This window comes from Gigantopelta aegis, chromosome 13 (assembly GCF_016097555.1).
Source record: "Gigantopelta aegis isolate Gae_Host chromosome 13, Gae_host_genome, whole genome shotgun sequence".
Lineage (NCBI taxonomy): Eukaryota > Metazoa > Mollusca > Gastropoda > Neomphalida > Peltospiridae > Gigantopelta > Gigantopelta aegis.
In genome coordinates this window covers 23818714-23829961 of record NC_054711.1, presented here as the reverse complement: position 1 = coordinate 23829961, position 11248 = coordinate 23818714, and the positions used below count along the sequence as shown (strand labels likewise).

At 40.7% G+C, this 11248-nt stretch overlaps 1 protein-coding gene across 1 annotated transcript; it reads right to left on the bottom strand.

Moving 5' to 3' along the window:
- Nucleotides 1-156: 156 nt before the first annotated feature.
- LOC121387402 (protein mono-ADP-ribosyltransferase PARP6-like) lies at nucleotides 157-8628 on the bottom strand. Its single transcript, XM_041518509.1, has 3 exons — nucleotides 8503-8628; nucleotides 5658-5898; nucleotides 157-343 (listed from the first exon to the last, which is right to left on the bottom strand). The coding sequence occupies exons 1-3, from the start codon at nucleotides 8610-8612 to the stop codon at nucleotides 236-238; spliced, it is 459 nt and encodes a 152-aa protein (XP_041374443.1). The 5' UTR covers nucleotides 8613-8628; the 3' UTR covers nucleotides 157-235.
- Nucleotides 8629-11248: the final 2620 nt, after the last annotated feature.

Sequence of the window (11248 nt, the reverse complement as noted above, 5' to 3'; positions counted from 1 at the left end):
ACCACTGGGCTACATCCCGTCTACTTGATTTAAGAAAGTTTTGTTGCTCTGCAGTGAAAAAATGCAAATACATTTTGTAATGTCTTTCTTTTGTCTAGAGAACACATATAAATTTAGGAATCACGTAAACCTGAAGGGGATAGGGGTAGATTTGCATTCACATTACAAGTGAAAAACCATGATTTTGGAAGGATTTTAGAAACTGCCTGATTTTATGTTACCTGTAACGTCACCACTAGTGACTCACCTGCAACATGGCGCCATTTTGAAAAATCTGAGGTTCATCACAGACAACACAGTATTCATTTAAAGTGGGAATCCTCTGACGAGTGTAGCGGAAAATCTGAAAAAGTTAAAGTTTTTTTTAGAGCACATTGATTTTGTTAATTTTAACATAGTCTTAGGGATGGAAACCTGCTACATCTGAGAAAATCTGAAAGTCAACAAGCATTTTGAAAGTACTGCTAAAGCAATACATGTTCCCTACTATGGAGAACAATTTTTCTAAGTTCAAGGGCCATAATTTTGTAGGAAAACTAAAAAAAACTTAATTTGGCAACAACTCTGGAAAACATAGGTAAATCCCAATAAAAGTCAAACTTGATCTGTAACTTCACATGATAAAACTATGTATCAAATTTGAGCTCCATATCTTGATGTATTTTGATTTAAAAAACAGTCAAAGAAAATTATATGTTGGACAGACAAAAAATGAAGAAAACTTGGAGTGTTTTCTCTTTTATGGATACATTACCTGTCCTCAAACAAGTGCACCTCCCCCCCCCCCCCCCCCACACACACACATAAGTGGTCTGGTCCGAACATCCCAACAGCCAATGGGATGGCCTAAATTCTTCTACTGCATACTGCTCTCTAGTTCCGGTCACATGACTGTAACTTCCTTCTTTTTCCCTGAGCACATCGCATGGAGAACAGGAAGCGGGGAGGCTCGGGCGGGATGAAATTCTTGAGGACAGGTAATGTATCCATAAAAGAAAAAACACAAAGTTTTCTCCATTTCTTTTCACATTACCTGTCTTCAAACAAGTGCAGCATTCAACAGATAGTGGTGGGTTCCACGATCCATAGATCATCTGATAACTCCCCAAGATCGGATAGAGGCTGACTAGTGGAAGAATTAGGCCAACCATGGTAAGCCCTCCTCCTGGGGATGCCCGTCACAGACCAATGCAGGTGATGTTAGTAACAACCAGAATGGTGGCATCCGTCAGCAGTGGCAGGTACGGCTCCTAGAACACATGGACAAGGAGGCGGAAAGCCACATCTTATGCTTGTTCCAACAGGGTGGGAAGACGTAGCCACCAGGGATGCAGGTGTTAGGTAACCCCTCACGTATTGAAGTGTTAGTAATAACAAGCGACAACTTAATGAGGTGCATCCATCAGAACATTGAACTGAACAAGCCCCCCCCGAGTGTTTTCTGTCTAGTCCACCAAAGAATTGTTAGTTCAATAATGACAACAGATAACCACATGCAATGCAGGGTAAATGTTATCGAGACAAAAGTTCCGGCACCAGTGCGTGAACCGTGCAAAAGAACTAAAGTCTAAGCAGTCCTGTCGATTCAATGAACATCTCTGGATGCAGCCCAGAATCCGACAGACATCAATGACGACGAGGACGGCTTGTAGTCACCAGAGTCGATGCAGCAACAACAGGACCCAAATGATGCAACCCCTCAACGTCTTCTGTGGAGACATCCCTCAGATAAAAGGTAGCAAATATGGAGTTCGTAACCCACAAGCAACCAGTGAGAAGGTGCTGAATGGGTGTGTTGCAGTGCAGGGACACCGTGGCAGCCAAGGCACGTAGTTCATGCGGGTTAGTAGCAGATGGAGCAGGCAAAACCTCTTTCTGATAGGCACTCAGGATTGAAGACCGAATCCAGATGGACACCATGTTCTTCGTAATATTCGTCAAACAACTCTAGTTACAAAAGAGGAAAAGTCTTTTGCAGTGTTGGCGAAAAGATCTAGTCCTCTTGATGTAGTGGAGTAGAGCTCTGACAGGACACAAAGCCAAGTCCTCAACATCCGCTGAACCGACAATGGAGGAGAGGGCTTGAACGACACACAAGCGAGGCGCTTGGTCGGGTAGCTGATTCTTTGCCACAAAGTTCATGAGGAACCCCAAGGTAACCGCATGATGGTCTCGGTCCACATCAAGTGCATGGATTTCAGAGACACAAGCAGCCGTGGCAAATCCAAGTAAAAACACTGTCGTCCGAGCCAAATCTTGTCAAGACGATTCAATCAGTTCATAAGGTGTGGTCGACAACGTTCGTAACACAAGATTCAAGTCCCATTTCGGTGGTCAAAAATGATGAATTTGATCTTCAAGTCAAAACCCCTTGATCATCTTATGTATCTCAGGGATGCTCGATACTTCGTTCCAGTAGCAACATCACGAACAGTAGCGATGACCGAAACGTAGCCAACAATGGTTGGCCCCTTCAACTTCAAGAAAACGTCTGTAAATACAGCAAAAAAAGTCAGCTAGACGAGGAACTTGAATAGTCTGTGGTTTGATTTTCTGCTGGACACACCATCGATGAAAACAAAGCCATCGGACATTGTAAGCCGCAGTAGTGGATGGTCTTTGAGCTTTCAAAATGGCTGCTGTGGATTGGGAAGAAAAGCCTTACTTCCTCAAACTCTTGGTGATAATGTCCACGCATGCAGTTTGAACAACTGAGGATGTGGATAGTGTAGTCTTGACATGGGATGCAACAACAGATGATCCCAGTCTGGCAGAGGTAGTGGATGTGGTTGGGCAAGACAGACGAGGTCTGGCGCCAGCGGAAGTAGCGACTAACTGGCAACACCACCGGATGTAGCGATTGACCTGCTGAATATTGTGGTAACTTCATCGATCAATAGACGGACCGACGCATTCAGTCTTCAGCACCTGCCTGGAACGCATGTAACTGCGAATCGATGACGTAGCACAACTGACTGTGTGGCCCAACAGTAAGAGCGGCGAACTGACAATTGACTGTAGCAAACATCGGAGTGGGACATTTCGTCGAAGGTACCAGAGAATGCAAAAATTATGGTAACACACAACAGCAGCAAGGCAAGCACGCATCAACAGATGAGCTGCAAACACCGTATCTTCAACCACAGATGGGGCTGGAACATCATGTAGAAATTCTTCATAATGCGAGCACAAGCAAGGCCATCGGAAGGAATAGCAGTCGCTGGAGACAGAGACTATGAAAAGTCCAGTCAGGATCCATCAGAAGCCTGGAAGCTAACATCAGCCGAAGATCGGTGACGACGGTCCGTGGGACCCGTGACAGGCCGTAGAGACCGACTGCGTGCACGGCTCCGATGAAAGGAGGACGACTGGTGATGAGAAGAGTATGACGAACGCTAACCCAGGAAAACTGATGATATCCTTTCCACAGTAGCCGCAAGCGACGTAAACGGCAAAAGCAAAGCCGCAGGATGACCCGCATACGGAAAAATCAAGACAGGCGAAGTCTAGATAGGGCCACACACACAAAAAAAGGTGTCGCTGGAACCATCACTGGACCCTCCTTGAAACCACAAGAACCGTGGCGGCAGCCATGAAAGCAAACGTCATCTGCAACATCGTCGGTAGCACCGACTTGCAAAGTACCGGCCGCCAAGGAACAACCAAAGTATACATCGGTGTCGGGCCTCATCTGCGAAGTGTCACATAACTTGAGCACAGGCAAGCCGGTCCGCTGTAACGGACGCCGTAGGTAATCCGGACCGTGGACAGTCCCGTCTAGAACCGTCAGAGGCCTTGGAAGCCACGTCAACTGAAGATCTGTGATGACGGTCCATGGAACCTGTAGGAAGCCGTGAAGGCCGCAGAGAACAGCTACGGTTCCGACTCTGATGTGCCGGTGAAGCTCTGTCCTTGTCCCATGACGGTACCGAAGATCGGCAAACCGTGGATTCCGTAGAACGTCTACCGGAATGAGCAGGCTTCTTAGAGGGCTGAGTAGAGGCCGCAGGACGCTTGTCATCCGAATTCTCAGCAGGTGGAACCGAAGGAACCAAATTGCCCGAAGAGGGGACTGGAACCAGCCCTGACCCCGAATCCGCTGGTTTGGAAGTAGCCGCCATCGACGCCATAGTCTCTTGAAGCATGGACTGCAAGATGGAATGTAAAATGTCCGCCACTGATTCTGCGATGGAAGGAGAAAAGTCCACCTTCTTAGCCCTCGCTGACACCACCGTCAGGTACGCAGAGAATTCATCTTCTGATAGGCCCGAACAAAGTTCGCATCTCGAGTCAGTAGCACACGGAACACGACACCCCGGACATAAGTCGTGTGGGTCGTCACCGGTGGTAAACTTCTTACAGCGTAAACACGCACGCACAAGATGTTGAACACTAACATCAGACATGATAATAATTTCTATCTGTGAGATAGAAAGAAAAAACAACCATGAAAAAGCACAAAGCCGGTCAACAAAAGACGCCATTTTGCAAACCGGCCTCGGTGGCGTCGTGGTTAGGTCATCGGTCTACAGGCTGGGTAGGTACTGGGTTCGGATCCCAGTCGAGGCATGGGATTTTTAATCCAGATACAGACTCCAAACCCTGAGTGAGTGCTTCGCAAGGCTCAATGGGTAGGTGTAAATCACTTGCACCGACCAGTGATCCTTAACTGGTTCAACAAAGGCCATGGTTTGTGCTATCCTGCCTGTGGGAAGCACAAATAAAAGATCCCTTGCTGCTAATCGGAAAGAGTAGCCCATGTAGTGGCGACAGCGGGTTTCCTCTCAAAATCTGTGTGGTCCCTAACCATATGTCTGAGGCCATAAAACCATAAATAAAATGTGTTGAGTGCGTCGTTAAATAAAACATTTCTTTCTTTTTTCCATTTTGCAAATGGCTGCCGACACGATGCTAACCGACAACATAAAACAAACATTTCAAGCAAAATAAACACTTGGAAAACCAAGTGAAATACGCGAAACGAAGTAATAAATACAACGAATACAATGGAGGAAAAGATTCCACCAAAATACATGAATACAAAACCAAAGAAGATAAAAAAAAAGGTGACTCTGAAACAGAGCCAAAGAAAAGACGTCCAGACCCTTTAGCGAAAAGAAAAAGAAGGAAGTTACAGTCATGTGACTGGAACTAGAGAGCAGTATGCAGTAGAAGAATTTAGGCCATCCCATTGGCTGTTGGGATGTTCGGACCAGACCACTTGCGTGGGAGGGAGGTGCACTTGTTTGAGGACAGGTAATGTGAAAAGAAAATGGACAGACAGACATACGGACGGATGGACGGACGGACAGACAGAAGGACAGAGACAAAACTTGCAGTCCCCTCTTTGGACTGGTTAGTCCCCTCTGGTGGGACCATTAGGGGATGAATAACATGTCCTTACATGTTTTCATACATCTGAAAATGTATAGAGGTATATATGACACACACATTAAATAAAAAAAATTAATCAGTTTTTATGTTATGCACATACATACACATATTAAAAATATCATATTATCACTGTCACAAAAATGCAACTAACAAAAAAACAAAAAGTATAATTATGTAATATTATAATAATTCAAAGACCTACATAACTGTGTCTTAAAAATGTATTTCACAACCAATCCAATCCTAAACATATCCTCACTCACTTGTACAAGAAAACCATTTTCTAAACTGGGTAAAGCTTTGGCATTTTTTCCACAGAGTGTTGACGTAGGCATCAACGTCACGTCATCCACTGTTGATACCATACCAGCAATGTCAGGTGCTCTACCGGTTGCCAACGTAGAAATGCTTTTACATCGTCCATAACCTGGCTTGTTCTTCTTTCGTCTCCTCAATGATGCTGGCAGCGACAACTGTCGAGATAATTTTGGCACAGGTTTCAAACTGAAAATGAAATGAAATGTATGAATGGATGGATGGATGGATGGATGAATGAATGAATGGATGGATGGATGGATGGATGGATGGATGGATGCATGGAGGGAGGAAGGGAGGAAGGGAGGGAGGGAGGGAGGGATGAATGGATGGATGGAGGGAGGCAGGGATGGATGGAGGGATGGAGGGAGGGATGGAGGGATAGATGGAGGGAGGGAGGGAGGGATGGATGGAGGGATGGATTGAGGGAGGGAGGGAGAGAAGGATGGGTGGATGGAGGGATGGATGGATGGAGGGATGAATGGATGGATGGGTGGATGGATGGGTGGGTGGGTGGATGGGTGGATGGATGGGTGGATGGGTGGAGGGATGGATGGATGTATGGGTGGATGGATGAGCGGATGGATGGGTGGATGGATGGGTGGGTGGTTGGATGGTTGGATGGGTGGATGGGTGGAGGGATGGATGGATGGATTTTGGCACAGCAATGGTTGGATGAATGAATGAATGAATGAATGAATGAATGAAAATATTAATGAAGAAAATTAATGAAAGCATGAATTAAACAATAAACAAAATAATAAATTAATTAATTATGCATCACAGACTAATCAAGTTTCAGGGTAACATATGTTACAGATCAATCATTTTCGATTGTGGGTTTTTTTTGTTCATTGGATAGTATAGCTGTTGCCACCAAGTCATAAAAAAAAAGGTCCACTAGAGCACATTGATTTATTAATCATCGGTTATTGGAAGTCAAACATTTGGTTATTGTGACATATAGTCTTAGAGAGGAAACCCGCTACATTTTTCAATCAGCAATAAGGGATCTTTTTATACGCACCAACCCACAGATAGGATAGCACATACCATGGCCTTTGATATATCAGTCATGGTGTACTGGCTCAATGAAAAATAGCCCAATGGGTCCAACAATGGGAATCGATCCTAGCCCAACCGTGCATCAGGTGAGTGGTTTACCACTGGGTTACATCCCATCCACAGCAGACCAGACGCACATAATTATGTTCCCATATACAATCATAAACTGTGTATACAAAGTTTTAACTTCCTCGACCTGTCGTAAACCATAGCAGACTGAGACAGCATTCCCATAAAAGCTGTCAGCGACTGGATCAGTAGTGATCAGCGGTGTCTGGGATCGATCCCCGTCATTCTAGCCTGTGCCCCATGACTGGTATATTAAAGGCTGTAGTATGTGCCATATCCTGTCTGAGGGATTGTGCACATAAAAGATCCCTTGCTACTAATGGAAAAATGTGTCAGGTTTCCTCTCTGAGACTAAGTGTCAAAATGATCAAATGTTGGACATCCAATAGTCGATGATTAATAAATCAATGTGCTCTAGTGGTGTTGCTAAAGAAAAACAAACTTTAACTTTGATCTGTGGTGTAGTGAATGTTTTTTATGGTAACCATGGTTATCATGCCTTCTACCTCTCTGGGTTATTCATCAGAAGATCGAGAGCTTCCTGGATGTTGCCATGGGTGATAATGAGAGCCTTACAACTGACCTCCGACGAGAATCCCATTTTTACAATCTGAGCAAGAGCTTCATCATTTATACTGGAGAAACTGTCAGCGTGTGTGTCTTTACAAAAATGACAGGTACGTTTTTCTCCAAGTAAACATTTTCAAATTACATGGATAGCTTATTCATTTTTAACATCACATTTTTATATTTTGTGTGAATACAATTATCATGCTTTAGATGATTATGGTGATATAGTCTCCCACTAACACAACGAGTTTGAGTAAGTCCTTTTTTTTTTTTTACATCTCCCGACACCTTTAGATCAGTCATTGATGTGAAACCCTTTAATTCAAGCCTGTAGCCAGCTTGGACCAAGGGGTGGGTTATTCTTATCAAAATGTGGATCTTTTGTATGATCCTAACTTTTTAATAGACATGTTAATGTTTTTAATATTTCAATGCTGGAATTTTGTATAATTAAATCATTTTACAATGTTTGAGGTGCAGTTTTGTTCTGATAAATACAGTACAAAATTATTTAGCCTAACCAAAACAAGCCATTCGTCTCCCCTTTGAGGCCTGAATTAATATGTCAGCAATTTCCAGACACTAAAGGGACATTCCTGAGTTTGCTGCAAGATGTTATCGACTAACACAGACTTTTTAATGATTGTAATTACATATCAAATATATTTTTCTGCATAAAATATTAGTGGCTGTATATTAAACGTATTTCTGATCGTTCTAATATTTGTACTAGGTTAAATGTTTCCTAAAATATTTTTTGGGCTCCTTACAAATATTAAGACGGCCAGAAACACATTATACAGACACTGATATTCTCAACTAGAAAATATATTTAAGATGTAAGTTTTATCATTGAAATATTTTATTAGTCGGAAACATCTTACAATGCAGATACCTTTAAGGTTTTTAATATTTCAATATGAATTTTATGCTGAAACTTGAATAATTAAGTTATTTTACAATGTCTGAGGTGTAGTTTTGCTTTGATAAATACAGTACAAAATTACTTATCCAAAACAAGCCATTCAACTCCCCTTTGAGACCTGTAATATGTCAGCCATTTCCAGATATTAAGGAATACAGTGATACCTGTCCGTATCCTTGGTGAATGACGACAGCTCAGCAGGAACACTGATTGACTTTGACGCAGCCTGCTGACCTCGGTTGCTATAGCTTTTCCAGTTATCATTTATGAACATCTCCAAAATTCTAGAAACAAACAATATAATTATTGCTCCATAGTATTTTTTCAAAAGTTTAAAACATTCTCGAGACTAACATCTTGAGTCTGGACATTAATGTTTCATAAGCACAGATACTAATGTTACATATCTTGTTTACACATGTATATTAATTTTAAAACATTCTCGAGACTAACATCTTGAGTCTGGACATTAATGTTTCATAAGCACAGATCCTAATGTTACATATCTTGTTTATACATGTATATTAATTTTAAAACATTCTCGAGACTAACATCTTGAGTCTGGACATTAATGTTTCATAAGCACAGATCCTAATGTTACATATCTTGTTTATACATGTATATTAATTTTAAAGTTTCATTAAATATATAATACAGGGAAACCTCTCAAGACTGGACCCTCTGTAAACCGGAATTCCCTCAAAACCGGACGTTTTACAGAGTCCATTTTTAAAAATCTGTGCAGAACTTAACCTCTGTACACCGGATCCCTCTTAAAACCGGACATTTGTCTTGGTCCTAAGGGTGTCTGGTTTAGAGGGATTTCATGGTTTCCTAAATCTGACACTACTTTTTTATTGCCATATATTTTTACAATTTATTTCCATACAAACATGGAGAGTGATTTACCTTTATGAGTTATTATACACATGGTTCAACATAACCGAGTTAATATAATCATACGAAGCACACATGCAATGACAAGTGTAATGACATAATTTTGGGAAGCGACGTCATAACATGATATCACTTCCTGATGTCGTAGCTCAGACTATGCATCTGAAATATGACATAATTTTGTGGTTTCCTTCAAGTTGTAGTTGAAACATTTTGAGACGGCCCTTATTATTCATAAAAAAAGTAAAAATAATACATGTGTAATATGAAAAAATAAAACAAATTATTACACTCGCATGTGAGCAGTACTGATTTTATAAAACTCAGGTCAGGATCCATGTATTACCCTCGCTCTTGCTCGGGCAATACAAAAATCATGATACTCGCTTCGTAAAATCATTATGACATACAAGCTTCTATAATAATCTCTATTTATCCTATAACTTACCCATGATATCCATGTCATAAACCCATGTGATAATTTAGTATATTAACCCGGTATGCAAATTTAAAGGTATATGCAAATTAGCAAGGTCTCTAGTTGCTGTGAATGGGTCATTTGTTTACAAGACAACAAGATCTGTATACCTGAGCGTAACATTTTCATAAGATTTACTTAACCTAATGACTACTGCAGGCAAGATATCTCGCCCGATATCACGCCAGTCGATCTACTGTACACTGTATACAGTGAATTCCCCAATTCATATTTCCCGCCGTTTTTGCTTGACAACAATGGCGGCACGTCGCAGTCATTTTCAGGGATCGATAGCTGGATGTGACAGCTATTTTGATAATAAATTTGATAATTTTACCAGCAACGAAAATCACCAAATATTGGGATAAGAATCGTAGTTCATTTTTTTTTAATATTCTGGTCAGAAAGCCACTGTTATCGGGAATAATGGACATAAATACTGGACAGCTGGCCACAGATATCTGTAAGTAAATGCGACTTTTTAGGTTTTTTGCATAATTTTAAACAACATTAACTGATTTAAAATATTATAAAAATTAGAAAAATAATACTTACCGATTCAAATATGAACTTTATTTTATGTATTTATAAAACATTCAAGTGAATATATGCGAGTAAAATTATAAACTTGTACCCACTCAACGTGTTTTTTGTCCAAAATTAATCCAGTAGTCTAGAGGTTAAAATGCGTGATGTCAAAGTAATTTGTGCTAATCGAAATTACGTCAAATATTACCGATGGATTTTAGAAGTGTTATAGGATAAATCGAATTCGCTACTCATGTTTTTTTATATGTAAAATATCAACCTCATCTAGTTAATCGGTATTTGTCTCGGCAGAGCTTCAACAAATACCGATTAATGTAGCCTTGGTTGATATTTTACATATTAAAAAACACATTTTTTGACGAATCCTCTATTTATTAAATTCATAAATAATAGTAACATAATTAATATCAAACATCACATACCTTTGACTGGTCATTTTCAAGGTCACTGATATCCAGGCCCTAGTCTAGCTGGTGAAATGAGTGATTTTTTTCGCCAAACATTGGCTCACTTCTTAACAATAACTTAATAATATTGTGTGTTTAACATAAACATACAACTGTTTTGCTTAAATTTTATTACCGAAAATAGTATCTTAGATTGAAATAGCACAATTTGAACTCGGTGTATAATTTGGAGTCTTTCCAAATGAATGCGGAACATGACAAAACTTTGCAAAATGTACTAATAATGTTCACTTTGCCTATTTTTATCAAACTTTTCCCCTTTCTCCTGGGAAGAGAGCAGTCACTTCTCTCACTTTTTCAATTCTATTATAGGGCCTGATGTCATTAGTTATACATTTATTTAGTACCTAGTACAAAAAAGAAAGCTGATAACCCTATTCAAAACAGACAGAGTGATTGTAACATTGATACTACTTACTAACATATAAGTTTAAGGTTGCTCTACCTATATACTCATAATAATTATAAACTTATAAACAGGAGAGGGCTAGAAGACACTCAAACTACGCTACTGTTATC